At 39.0% G+C, this 14,698-nt stretch overlaps 1 protein-coding gene across 1 annotated transcript in view; it reads right to left on the bottom strand.

The window, feature by feature from the left end:
• The window catches only part of tenm1 (teneurin transmembrane protein 1), a 218,828-nt gene that overhangs the window by 71,934 nt on the left and 132,196 nt on the right, over positions 1 to 14,698 (bottom strand). The window contains exons 15-20 of the mRNA XM_041990455.1: positions 14,154 to 14,388; positions 12,780 to 12,899; positions 12,408 to 12,669; positions 9,104 to 9,389; positions 855 to 998; positions 21 to 273 (exon numbers count right to left, since the gene is read on the bottom strand). Coding sequence (XP_041846389.1) covers positions 21 to 273; positions 855 to 998; positions 9,104 to 9,389; positions 12,408 to 12,669; positions 12,780 to 12,899; positions 14,154 to 14,388 — 1,300 coding nt within the window. The remainder of the gene's footprint in view (positions 1 to 20; positions 274 to 854; positions 999 to 9,103; positions 9,390 to 12,407; positions 12,670 to 12,779; positions 12,900 to 14,153; positions 14,389 to 14,698) is intronic.

Genomic DNA, 14,698 nt, shown 5'->3' with positions numbered 1-14,698 from the left:
ACCAAGTTCAAGACTCTTACTTGAGTTCCAGTATGGTCCTGGTGTATCCATCAGGATGGACTCTGCGGATGAAGTTGAAATCCCCAATGTAGAGAGAGCCATCAGGACCGCTGGCCAGAGCCACAGGCGCAAACAGCATCATGTCCCGAGCTGCGCCGTTGCAGCTCGGTCCGCAGGGGACGCTACGATAAAAACCGTTTCCCATAACAGTGCTGATGACAGGGGGCTGCTGGGAGAGGAAGACGTTCTCTCCATTTCCTTTGTGAAGGATACCTGGGGAGAGAATTCTCTCAGTATGTGTTTTCTCAAGGGGGAATGTAATTCCTCCTGTGTCAAATTTTAAAGATACAAGTGATTTCTTATACCAGGTTTGGATTTTCACTCTGGAATTAAGTCAGAGAGCCAAGTTTGAAACATTCAAACCTATACAGACCATGTTAAATCTTAGACTTAAAAAAACTCAAGCTATTTTCCCCTCAATTGGTTTGTTGTAACTGAGTCACCAGCTATCCTGGATTTTTCCCATCCTTACTTTATAGACATCTGTTATTCTTGACATTTTTTTTATTTAATACCTATTAATAAACTCCTTTGGAATGATCAAATGAATTAAAAGAAATGTGATGTGGCAGCACTGTGACACTCATTTGTTTCAAAGTCAAAGGAAGCAAAGCTTCAAAAGACAAAATTTAGCTGAATTCAGTTCAAGTTAGTGCAATTCAATTTGTGGCTTTGAAAATGCGGCCAGCCTCCAAGTGCCAAAAACAAACTAGCTGGAAGCCAAAAATGTAAACAAGCACTTTTCATGTGAGACCGATGTGTTTGTGTGTTAGTGTCTGTGTGTGTGTGCTCACCACTGCGTATGTTCAGGGCGTGATGTATGTCCAGAGACCATCCTCCGAGGTTGGAGGGGACCAGTTCAAATCCTTGCATCAGAGCTGTTCTCCTTTCCCAGTGGATGATGCCAGGACATGACTCATACTCATAACCGACTGACACTGAAATGGAAGCATATGCACATGAAGGGAGGGGAGGTCATTTTTGTGCAATAACATGTAATAATAACAATATGTAAGATGAAATGTGTAAGAGAAAAAATCTATATATGATGTGTAATACATAGAACCTGACAGTCAAACACGACCCCCTCCTTAAAAAAGTATTGTGCTGAGTGCTGAGATAGATGAAAGGCTTGCAGCAAGACCTCATCAATGTGTGTTTTTCAAAAAGATCAGTGAGGAGTGGAGGCGTAATCAGGAGGAGCCCGTCTTCATGAAGGAGCCCTTGAATTAGCTGCTTGGCCTCTTACTTGTAATGATACGCTGTGCAGCTTCCCACTACAACTAACAACTATCGACTTTTTTTTCTCCCCTTTTTTTTTACTTTCTTTTTGACTTGACGGAGATAACTACATTTCAACAGTAATTTACCACTTGGAACATGTTTGGCAAAAGGTGACAAAGCTGTAGGCTCTCAATTAACATACAAACATTTGTGTCATTCTACAACATGTAATCACACATGCAAACACTGGAGAAAGAAGGCAATACTTGAAGGTATTAGTGACTCAGGAAAACAAGTAAACAGTACAATTTACAAATGTACAATTTAGGCTACTTTATTTCATTCTTTTTAGTCTTTCTACACTTTATATTTGTTTGAAAGATCAACAGTTTTGTCTCTAATGATAGGTATTCTATCCACAAAACATATAATGGCTTAAAACTTATTATATGATGTTTATTGTGGGTTCAGTTGTGAACTCTAAAATAAGTAGCAATAAATAGGCTTTTTAACCCCTCATCAAGCTGGGTCATTTTGACAAAAACGCCTGTAATATGACCTCTCTAAATTAGAATTACTGCTGTTATTGAACCCTCTGGATTGTAAGTACAGGCTTGGGCTTTTTGTGAAGGTAACACTCTCTAGTTTCACCCACAGCAATCAGAATCACTGTAAGTATTACTGATAAAAAGTTATATACTTTAGAACACACAGAAAAAAATATTTTTTTGTCCTTGCCTAACCTGTACGGACAGAATGGGACCAATCTTGATGGGAAATATTGATGATTGACCTATAGAGAGCCCTCAAAGGTAAGGAAAGTCAACATTTAAACTTTCTGCTTTTCTGTAAGAAAGGCTTTAGTGTTAGCGCTGTGGTTGTTGCATGTCAAAATGGTTTATATCATCGGAAAGACGAGACTTTGAGCTTTTATTTGATGTGTATATTGTGGGCATTCATGACGGAGGGGCTTGCACACATGGCTGCAATGTTGTTGATTAGTAGTCATGTACCAGGACCGGTACGTCTGCATCATAAGAGGTTAAGTAGCCATAATGGGAAAGTGTTTCTGAGACTTCTGAGACAGTTTATACTATGGAATTGTTACTTTGCTTTAACACTGTGTTAAATCACTTTTCAGTTACTTGTGGGAACAGAACGAGATGTTAACATGAAATTAGCATGTATCAAGTTGTTAAGGTAAACCTACTTTGTTATGGAGAAAAATAAACCAGACTCAAAGCTACCTTAAAATGTATTACCAAGTGCGATAATCTGTGTCCTTTTCATAATTTAAATTATTATTATTATTATTATTTTATTTATTTGTTTTGTTACATGAAGTACTCCTTTCATATTGCTGACAGAGGTCAGGGTGCTCAATTAGGAAAATTTGGTGGGAATTTTGTCCAGGGAGCTAAACAGCTACAGGAGCCACAGAAAAGAGTGAATCTTTACTATCTAAAGATTTCAAGGCTGTTTTAGTGAAAGCTATATATAGCTACTTTTACACTGCATCACACTGACATCAGACAGTTGTCAAGCCTAATTAACTGAGTTCATCAGCAGGTAGGAGATGTAAAATGTATAGTTTTTTGCAGTTCCAACCAAACAAGGACACATTTGCAAAAGTACTAATGGACAAACAATGATGAATAAACAAAAAGACAATGCAAAAAAAAAAAAAAAAACAAAGAAAAAACTAGAAAATAAGACAAGACAAGACATATACTGCTCTGGGCTTGACCAGTAAAATGTTAGGTAAAGAAGAGTGTGTTGTATGTCTCAAAATATTAGCATCTGACAGTATGACGCAGCTGTGGAAGTTAGCACTGCTGCCTCACAGCAAGAAGGTTGCTGGGTCGAGCCGCGGCTGGGGGGAGGTTAAAACTGTGGCCTTTCTGTGCGCAGTTTGTATGTTCTCTCCATGTATGTGTGGGTTCTGTCTGGGTACTCTGGCTTCCTCCACTGTCCAAAGACAATGGTTACTCCAACATTCTCCCTTGGAGTGAGCATGAGCGGTTGTTTGTCTCTCTGTGTTGGTGCTGTGATGGACTGGAGACCTGCCCAGACTGTACCCTGGCCTCCTAATTCCTGGGATAGGCTCCAGCTTTCCCCCAACCCTGAATTGGACTAAGTGGTACAGAAAATGGATGGATGGATGGACAGTATGAAGCCAAACAAGTTACAACACCACTTGGGGATTTTTCATCCTCAACACAAAGGTAAATAAAAAGGGGGCCCTGCAGATAAAGTTTGGGAAGCACTGGTCTATGGTTGTCTTGTAAGTAGCTGTTGGCTTAAATTTTTCTGCTAGTAGACTGCTATCTACTACAGGCAAGACACTGACTGCTCATCACTAGAGGAGATTTAGGAAGTGTGACATTGTGTGCTGTCTGGCAGATGGTATAAGCTTTTAAATGTAAAACAGGTACCTTCTATGTACTGTATGTTTGAAAATGCCATCACAGATACTGGGCAAAAAAAAAAAAAAAACAAAACAAAACAAAACAAAAAAAAAATCTATTTACACTGGATGCTAAAAATGCAAAAATGCAAGGTAAAGGGGAACTGCTGTGTTAACTGATTACTATGACTGACCCCATTGCATGTTGTTTGTGTAGTATTGCTGCTTTAAGTAAAAAAAATGCACTGAGTAGGTAATGTGCAAACACTTTTAGTGGCAGTACAGACAGGTGACAAATGAAAAAGAAAAAGAAAAAAAAAGTGTTTTAGTAATGAGTTGGAGCATGTGCCACTAGAGCAACTTAACTGCACTTTGATTCTTGAAGTCTGTAGAAGTGTGAAGTGTTGGACCCTGATTTCCTGCAAAGATATCCTTTTTACCATGTTTTGATGGTAGTGGTGGAGAGTGCCACCTTATTATGTTACAAGGCCGTTAAAATCTTGTGAGCATTGTGATTTCACGAGTCACGACTATGAGAGAATCTGCGAGGCAGCTTGCAACAAACCTTCTGGTGTGTTTACTGGAGGTGTGAGATCTCCAATAGATGTTCAGCTGTCATCAATCCTTTAAAAGACTCTTTGTGCTCTGTGGATGAGGGCACTGTCATTGTGGAAAAAAATTGGCCCCACCAGGATAAAAAGGTTTTTTATGGGATCAAATTGATCACTCAGATCATATTGATTTGCAATGATTCTTTCACCTAAAGAGGGAAGCATGTCCACATGAGGTGATCCATAACACAGCAGAGCCTAACTGTAGCCTTCCATTGTAGATGAATTAATTGAAAAGCAATGGGTCATTGAATCTTAACCAAGAGATTTTTTTTTTACATTTTATCAATTTTATTTTAAAGGTGATGTTGGCATACTGGCCATTAAAAAAAAAGAAAAAAAAGAAAAAAGCAGGAGTCTAATACTGTTAAATTAATCGCTGTTTAAAATGATATGACTCGGCTTTAATGAAAAATAATGATACACTGTACGGACATGAAGTTGACACGTCTGACACAAAAGCCATAGAGGAAAGGTTGTCGCTGCATATCACTGTCAGCACTGATCTCTCTTAACTTGCTTCACTGTAGACCCAGAAGTCTGTGAACTGATGGGAGCTCAAGGGAAAATGTGGAGCAAAGTCAGCACAAAGACCAGTTGAGATGGTGGAATATATAAGCAGGGGTGCTTGCAGAAAGTCAAGAGATTCCCTTTTGCACAGAGAGAAACTCTTAGCAGACACGCGAGGCAAACTTAAATCTCCCACTTAGAGTGTACAATCGATACTGTGATTGGGGAGGGAAAATAATGGGTAATTTGGAACGATGGGGATTGTAAGAGAGAGAAAAGAAACCTTATCCAGCTGGACAAAATTTCTTTGTCCAGGAACTATCATTAAGGATCGTTCAAAGGGTCCATTTGTTTAAATTTTGGCCGTCTTAAGCTCTGTTAATTTTGTAATCTTGTTGTTGAAGGACAAAAACAGAACAGAGAGGCATAAGAAATGCTTATTAGAGATGCTTGGTTAAACCAATTTTACACACGACTTCATAACAAAAATAGATGTCTCAAAATGTCACATATAAGAATTGTTCATTGTTTGACCCCTAAAGCTACATTGCCTCATCCTTGAAGAACCTGATTTCAAGACCAGTTCATCCTTGTGAAAATCTTTTAGAAATAATAAATAGCCCCCCCAACACACACACACACACACACACACACACACACACACACACACACGCAAAAACCTGATTTAATTTAAGGAACAACGTTTTTCAGGACAAAACGGGCAAAACAATCTCAAAGGAAAAGTGTCAGTGTTTTGAGAACAGCTCCTAAACCAAATATTACTGTGGCTATATTACAAGAGACGATGCAGCACACATGGACACACTCTCACAAACAATACGCATTACAAATGCACACTCAATATCTCACAGGTGAAAGCTTTCATTCCCTGCTGCCGAAGCCTCAGGCAATGTGTTCACCCCAGCAAACAGAGCATGATCTCCTTTTCTCTTGCTCTCTGGCAAAGTCTGAGCACATGGGCGCGTGTATATACATGTGCAATTGTTGGCAAATGTGTGTTTATGACTGTGCTTGTCGGTGTCGTGCCAACAAAGCACAAGGAAGTATAGAGAGGGGAGGATCGGGGGAAAACATGGGTAGAGATGAGAAAACAACAGAGGGCAGAGGAAAACGGGGCGAGGCAACATGGAAGATCAGAGGGAAGGGAGGAAATAACAAGCAGGGAAGAGAAGAAATGTCCAGGACATGAGAAAACCACAGGAAGTACAGCAAGAACAGGCGAGGTGGGAGGTTAGGGAACAGGGTGTAGTGGGTAAAGTGGTTTAGCAAAACAAGGTGAATAAAAAAAAAATCATTTGAGTTGTGAGAAGGTAAAAGATGAGACAGGAGCAGATGAAATGGAGCTCTCACCGATAAGACAAAGAGAGGCTGGATCAGAAGGGAGTGGAGAAAAGGAAAGATGCAATCTTTGTTGAGAGACCCTACACTCGAGTGGACAAAGCCTCTGGTAAGCCTGATGTCAGTGCTTATGGGAAGCTCTCTCTTGCAGCTGAACTGTTTGTCTACAGTCTTTGTGGGCACACAGACACAGATGGTGGAAATATTACCCTTGAAATTGAGTTTAGGGATGAAACTTCGGCTCTTTTTGCTCAAATGAAGCAAATAAAAACAGCTGATACATATTGGGCGAATAGCATGTTGTGTTTTTTATGTGAAGACTGTCCTTCCAAAAACCACCCCGTGGGTAATTTGTTCATTCAGGCAGTAATGACTTCTAATTACACTGAAGGAATACACAGGTTCTAGCGGTCATGAAGGTAACTGCATGTTCTGTGTCGCAATGGCTTCCATGAACATGCTAGTGGTAGAAGACTAATCATGATCATTTTAAACCTTAATCCACCAAGCATGTGACATTATTCCCTTCAACAAGAAAATGACAAAAGATAACTGCATTATTTCTGTCACACAGAAATGGAAAAATAGTTATTGTATCAAGCGCCATCCACCTCCCCTTCTCCTTTGGTTTAGAGGACACCCCTGAGTCATATTTAAGGATATGTAGGAACTGCATGTCTGGTCATTTTGATTGCAGCACTTCCACAGGTTACCAATGTCACACAGTGACAATGGTTCCCATATATTCTGAAGATTTCCCATGCTTATATTTCTAGAAATAGCTTTCCAAATGATCCCAAACTGCAATATCTGCACTACCAGTCACACCATATAGACTCGGAGGCTCCCATCTTTCTTTTTTCCATTCTTATTAAAACATAAGTCCTCCACAGTGTCAGAACTGTAGTATCTGAATTAGCTTTGCAGGTGAAAACCTCTTGTTCAGTCTTTAGTATCATTCTCAACACATTTACTCCATGCTCTTAATTTTCATGTAATTTTTCAATTACATTTTCTTGTATTCCAAATCACTTTTACTAAGTGAACTCTGTTCTGAACTAAGCCCAACGCTGCTATTATTTATTATCAGGCAATGTCCAATCCTCCCTGTCTTGGAATGAGACTGCCCATTAGGAACTGGTTGATTACATGCTGAATGCTCAATCATTTACACAATGACTTCCAATCAGGCTTTTATGCACACAGTACTCAGTTTCTTGCAGACATAAGAGTTCACAGGAATGATAAGACGATGCTGGATTTTAGCCTTCCGTAGATCAGAGTGTATCACATCATGCAACTGACTCTGCAACTAATGTAGGGAGATCACTGCTGGAGAAATGCCTCTAAGGCTCATAAACAGTTTAAATAAAATGTTGAAAATAATGAGTCATGGTTTTATATTCAATCTTGCAAAGGAGCTTCTTGGTAAACAACATCCATTCAGCATTTGCCAAAATGTAACATAAAAGTACAAACCAGGTTCGTATAGATAAATTAGTCTCATACTGACTTGATAATCAGTGTGTTGACTGCAATTGGCATTTCAGCAAATAAGATAATGTCAGCCGATGGCAGTGTCTATTGTGGCCTGATTATGTCACATTGGCTCTGACTTAAAACTGACAAGATTTACTTACGTTTAATTTTACTGGGTACAGAAAAAAACCACAACAACAACAAAAAGAAAAAAGTAGGGGTTGTATGAGAGTTGAAAAGTGAGGTTTAACAATATAAAATGTCTTTTTTAAACATTTATGATGATTATTATCAAGAAGGATAATTTATTTTCTTTACACAAATGTGATATATTAAAATAAAGAGATTTCTGACACTTGTATGATAGAATTTGTGATTCACTGTGGTAAAGGTTTGTACTATTTGAAAGCGATTCAATATTTATGATGCATATTTAATTATTTTCCTGACATTAAAAAGAAAATACATGAGAAAAGCAATTACTCTCTGGCATAAAGTGAGTTCTTCTTTTTAACATCTGTAAAAAAAAATCTGAAAAAAGCAGATCTTTACCTGATTTCTAGATTTATCTGATGATTCAAGTGATCATGTAGACAGCATAACCTGACATCCTTTATCAGATAATGACAGTTATGAAATAACAGAACATTAGGTCACTATGTACATATAAACACTGAAAGAAATCCGATTAAAGACTGGAAATTGTAGACCATATTGCATTTCAGAAGTGCACATATATGTGTCAGATTAGATTATTACAACTATCTGATTAGTCCCAGCTGTTTTGTAAATGGGCTCAGCATCAGCTTGGAAATTTATAACAGGTAGAACCTGTATCAATATTTTTTTTTATTAATGATTAAGAAATAAATATTGTGTGAAATAACATTCAGACTTGAGGAGAAGGCCACCCTGCCTTTTTCTCACTGGTTTCATGGAAAACTGTGTGTTTCCTGGTTTTAGTGCCGGCTCTTTACACACGAGACCGGCATTCATTGTCTCATCAAACTCTAGGAAAAAACACAGATAAATAAAATGTTGAGCTATTTTAGTCAAGCCATTTATTACACCTCAGAAAAACTGGCAGCAAACATTAATCTGCCTTTAATACTGTCAGAACTATTAAAATCCGGCTATTTAGTGATGATTAGTGTTATTTTCAGTGACAGGATTATTATGAATTGTCAGAGCTATTTCCTTTCTTTTGCCCAAGATTTGCCCATTATTGCTGATTTTGTTCCACACAAGCCTGAGACAATTAATAATGACACCTGGAAGTTTTGTTTTTTTTATTTATTTATTTTTTTTATTTTGTCTGGGAAGATCCGGATATTTTTGTATAAAATTTATATGGGGAGATATAACTACCCTATGTGTTTTTCTAGTTTACTTATCTGAATATAAAATGAACACATTTATGCAGAAGGGTTTTTGCATTTCACATTCCACCTACCAGTTGCATGTGTCAGGCCCCAGACCTCCTGGCCATACACATCAGTCTTGTTCCAGACCAGCCTGTGGACTAGACCGGGCCCAGCAGGATACCATCGCTGGTACAACCTTCCTTGGACAGATGCATGCACGTGCACCTTGGAAAGCCCACCCATGGGGGAAACGGGAGATGAAGGGGAAGGAGGTGTGAGGAGGATTCTCAGTAGAGAGAGGTAGCCCGCAGCACGGGTGCTCAAGTAGTTCAGTTTCACAAAGGCTCCTGGGATTGAAACTTCTTCCTGAACCGCCTGGGGAGAACAAGATGGAGAGCAGAGTGAGAAATAAAGGTGATGGAAGGGGCATTAATGAGAAATGAGAGAGAAAGAGTGAGAGAGAAGAATATTAATACTGGCGATAAAGGTGTTTCATCTTTACTTTGTATTTGTATAATGAGCCAAGGTAATAAAAGCTATTGGCAGATTCAGAAAAAGCAGCTGCAATACAATACAGTGCAATAACCTTGAGTCATCCATGTTTTCTTTTCTTTTTTAAGAAATCCTTTTTTAATAAATGGTATTAAGTCTCTGTCAAAAGCTGTAGAGAGTTTGCTCTCACATCCTGTACCAGGAAGACAAGCAAACGGAAATAACGTGCATGATATCTTAACATGTCATTTCTCTGTTGGCTAAAAACCATATGCTGTTTGGGTCATTGATTAGTCTAAAGTAACTTTTTCTGTATCCTAAACATTTGGAAAGGTTTTTATTTAAGTCATGAGTGAACACATATGAGTAATAATAATAATATGAGTAATCTATGAGGGTTTACAGTGCAGACAACTCTTGTTGTCTTTATGTCCTGTGCAGCTCAATGGGATGAAATGTCTGTTCTTTTATTTTAATCTCATTTGATTATTTAAAATGAGCTTAAAATGTGTGCTAGTTAACATGAATGGTATTTTTCTTTAGAATGAGACACTGCCTCAGACATTGTTAATATACAAATACTTAGGATGAAAAACAAAATAAAGTCATGGTCAGGTTTGAGGTTTGGTCACTCTAAAAAAAAATCTTGGGTTATTTTCGAAGGTAAATAATGAAAATGACCAGTCTGACCTCTACATCTGACTTTCAGACACCTAATTTGCCTTTGTGGTGGGGAAGAGCATGGATGCAGCACACATTTGCATTTTGTTCATTTGCATGATGCAAATACAAAATGAACAAAGTTTGCACAATCCTGTGACTGGGCTGGTTTGTTGCTGAGCTGTTACACATTACATCTCAGAGTCATTCTGCACACAATCAAATAATGTGGCCACGTTTCATCCAGGTTTTTTTAGTGACTATCTCAGCAACGGCTAAAACAGAGAGGCCACGACTGACTTTGATGATCTCATTTTACCTGCATCACTACAAAGTTGACAGCTTCGGTTTCTGTTGAACTATCAATTGTTAATAAAGTTTAAATTCATATCAGCTGGGAAAATAATCCTACTGACTTTGCAGTTCATGAAGTTAATAATATTTCATACAAGTGAATGCACTGATATGAAACACACTGATATATGCAACTCTTCCCCCCACAATGCACAACATTTTTATTATTTTTCATTCATGCCTGGCCGTCTTATCAGATAATTATTTTCCCAGGTAATCAGGGGACTGCTTATCATATAAAAAACATGTTCAAAAACAGAGAAAATGATTTATTGTGGTTCCAGGATGTCCAGTAGTTGACAATAGTTAGTTTGAAGTCTAAAACTGAATAGGTGACATTGAAAGAAGCTAGAATCAAGAGCCTATGCTACAGAACAAAGCAGGTTAAACAGTTTCTGCCAGTGATTGTGTCAACTAACCCTAACAGTCTCACTAAGAGGTGCTATAATACTACTTATTGACTCGGCCAGTCAACCCAGGTTGTCTGACTCTGGATATGTGCATGTAAAACGGGTGGAGTTGACAACAGACGACCAATCACGATTGAATATTTCTGAAAGGCTGAAAAGCCACAGAGATGCTGCAGCAGAAGCAGGAAGGACAGACAACAAAAAAGCACTGGCTTTTTGAATGCATGAATTAACCAGAAGCATTCAGAGAGCGCAGACCTCTGCCAAGCCATTGCAATTTATTTTGCTATTGACTGTGGGCTGAGTTAAAAGCTCTAGTGGCAAATTTGTCCCTATCTCCCCATAGTAAAGAATCCTTTAAAGAAATTCCTGGATCCAGGCGGTGATCTGGATCAAAATCTAATAATTTTTTCCATTTCTGAGATTTCCTGAAAATTTAATAAAAATTCATCCATAACTTTTTGAGTTTTGTTGCTAAGAGACAGACAGACAAACCAACGCTGCTGAATACATGACCTTCGCCTTGGCAGAGATAATAAGCCGATCAATATCCCAGCCACATTATCAAAACATGATTTATTATTGTGTATTTTATTTAGTGAGTGTGTGGCCTGTGTTTTCTTGAGGTACATGCAAAAGACTCATCAGTCTTAATTCTGTCAGATGCAATACTGGCTGGGCTAAATGATGTGGACTTATCATAAAACTCAAGTTAATTTTCTGTCACCCTGACGCTGGATGAAATTTAATAACAAGGATTGAAGCTGTCCAGTGATTTTAACTAACTTTAAAAACATTTTACAAAATAAATGTGGGAATGAATATGAATGTACAGACATAATTTGATGCAGTTTGTTGAGTTTGATTTGCTGCATGCACACACACACACACACACACTGGAGGAAAAGATGACAGGAAAGCTTTTATAGCTCAGTGACTGATGTGTAACAAGGAATTAATGTTAAGTTTCAAATCTTTAAGTTTGCAGGAGCAAACTTTAGAGTGATCAGTCTCTGTTGTAGGCTCCATAAGGAATCCCTTCTGATGACACAGCTCTCATACTGATGAAGATTAGTGAAAGTCTTTAAGAGAGTTGGACAGAAACTCTCTTGCAGCCATGTACCAATGTCTGTCTTATTTTAACAGATTTGTCAGAAAACGGTGCTTTCCCCTGAGTTGTTCATTTAATATGGAATCCAACCTATCATGGAGAAGCTTTGCTGTCCAGCATTAGTTGCCATGGTGATGCACCCCACTGCTGAGATCCTGAGCTTAGCCTGAAATTTTTAAGCCACTAATCCTGCTTCATAGTGTAGGTCCCAGGCTATCTTGTGACCAAAGTTGTTATTTTTCTTTGCATAAATCACTTTATTAATTCTTTATTTCATCTCCATTGCATAGCAAATTCAGCCAATATGAGTCCCTGTGGCACAGCCCTACCATCATGCAGCCTTTCTGATGTACGAGTAGAATGTACCTGTAGTTCGGGCACAGCTGGTCCCTTCTCTGCACATGCTCCTGTGTATCTGGGAAGTGGGTAGGGCAGAACCAGTGGATAGGGGCTCAAAACACTAGTGATGTCACATTTAGGAGATTGAGCTTCCTCTCTGGACATGGTCACCTGATCCAGAACCAGGAAGTTGTTGTTTGGAGTCCAGACGGTACGTGTTTGTGGGAGGAACGGCGGGCGCTGGAACATGAGGGTAACAGACGTGGCACCAAAGGTCACCAAGTCGAAACTAGAAATAAAAAAAAGTGCAAAACTAAGTAAGTTTAAAAAAGAAGAAAAAAAAAAAAAAACAGCAATAAGAAATGTAAATTGTTGTGTATTTTGAGCTTGGCTAGTTACCTTCCATCCTGCCTACTAATTGTGTAACCATACTCAGGATGCTGTGGGAAGGTGATGTTCACTCCAACCAAAGGAGAGCCATCTTGCAGCGCAACGCTACCTCGAATCACAGCTACCCGACTGCCAAAGTAAAGACAGTAAATGTTGAGGGAGGAAAATTAGACATAAGCAATGACTGAGAGAGATGACAGCTTTACAATAACGGAGAACATAATCATTGTTTGAAGGAAGCGGCACATTGTGATGCACTAGCCAAATGACCTTGTGTGTGTATGAAAAAAAAAGCAGCTGCATTTATTCTGCTCAGTACAATTCTCTTCTTTAGCTCAGGGATATCTGCCAGAGATTGCTAGGATACAGGCCATAAATATAGCTTCCCCCACAGTAAAACCTTTCAACACCTAGTCATATACAAAACTAAACTTTCATATCATGTTTAGATTGCTGCAGACAGAAAGTGCCACCTGCAGCAAAAAGTTGTTTTTCAAACAGGCCTTGAACTATCAGACGCATCTGTTTTTTGTGAAATCCACTGCTTTAATCTGGAATAGCAGCTGCACTGGTCAAATGAAGACAGATTTGTACAGATACATGTGCTTCACACACACACAAATATACAGAGAGAGAGTCAATGATGGGGGAATATCTATTACTCCAGAAAAAGCATAAATGAAGGATGGTGAGGTTTCTACGGGTGACTGCTCTGCCCCGTTTGTTACTCCTGTCCTGAAAGCTGCCATCGATTTCCCCTCTGAAAAAAAAAAAAAAAAAAAAAGAAAACAGCCACATAATTAATCTATTTGTTTATTCTACAAGTGAATCGAGGGAGAAAAAATGCCATTTTTCAGAGAGACATCCCCTCATGTTTTCTAAACCAAACTTTCTAGGTCATCAGATTGCTGGTGGAGATGTATTTCCGCTCTTAGATGGCAGTGAGAGGGCACTGAAAAATTCATGGTGACACCTTCACGACTGGTGTAACTGAATGACACATTAAGCATTCATACGTAGCAAACAAAAACTCTGTATTCACAGCCTGACACTGATACCAGAGGACAGAACAATGCGCTGCAGAGTGACGACTAATCTCTGAGGTAACGCAGATCACCAAGATGTATGTGCAGGCATGTGAACACATGAAAAACCTCGGCCAATTCAAATCCAAACACACACAGACACACACACACATGCTCATTAAACAAACAATGGGCACTGGCTGTTATAACTCATTACTACAGATGCATTTGTTCCATTATCTACTATTCATGTCTCTCAACAAACTGCGCAGCAAGACCACTCAAGGACGCAGACACACAAAATAAATACATAAAGCACACACTGAGCCAAGCACACAAAGAGTAAACAAATGCATACCTGGTATCAAAGGGCACGTCTCCAGGGAGAGTGTGTGTGGCCGCTTTGCCAAGGAGAAAGCGAATGCGACGGTAGAAGCTATGAGTGTGTGTGCTGGTGGGTGCAGGGGGCACGGTGGGGGGTAGCGGGCTCTGCTGCAGCAGGGCAAGTGGATCGGCCGAACCGTGACACAGCGGGTCAGAGCCGCAGCTCAGCTGCTCACAACAGTCCGGGTCTACACAGTCTATCAGGCCATCTGAAACAGACAGGAGATAAAAAATTCACTAAATAAATCACATTTAATCTCAGTATAGGTGAGACAGGAACAGCTTTATTATGCATAGTTCATTTAGGCTTAATTTGACAAATATATAAAGAGAAGAGGGAAGGTACTTTATTTTATATAAATAGCCAGTGGAAAAACCACAGACAAGACTAAATAAAACCTTACATGGAACAGAATGATATCTCTGATTAGTGAAAAACTATAACAACAAAATGCACTTTCATAGTTCTCACAAGTACTCAAATGAAATGTATTAGGGGATCATCAGCATGCAATTACC

This window comes from Melanotaenia boesemani, chromosome 7 (genome assembly GCF_017639745.1).
Source record: "Melanotaenia boesemani isolate fMelBoe1 chromosome 7, fMelBoe1.pri, whole genome shotgun sequence".
Lineage (NCBI taxonomy): Eukaryota > Metazoa > Chordata > Actinopteri > Atheriniformes > Melanotaeniidae > Melanotaenia > Melanotaenia boesemani.
The sequence above is the reverse complement of the archived record's forward strand: the minus strand, read 5'-3'. Positions and strand labels throughout refer to the sequence as shown.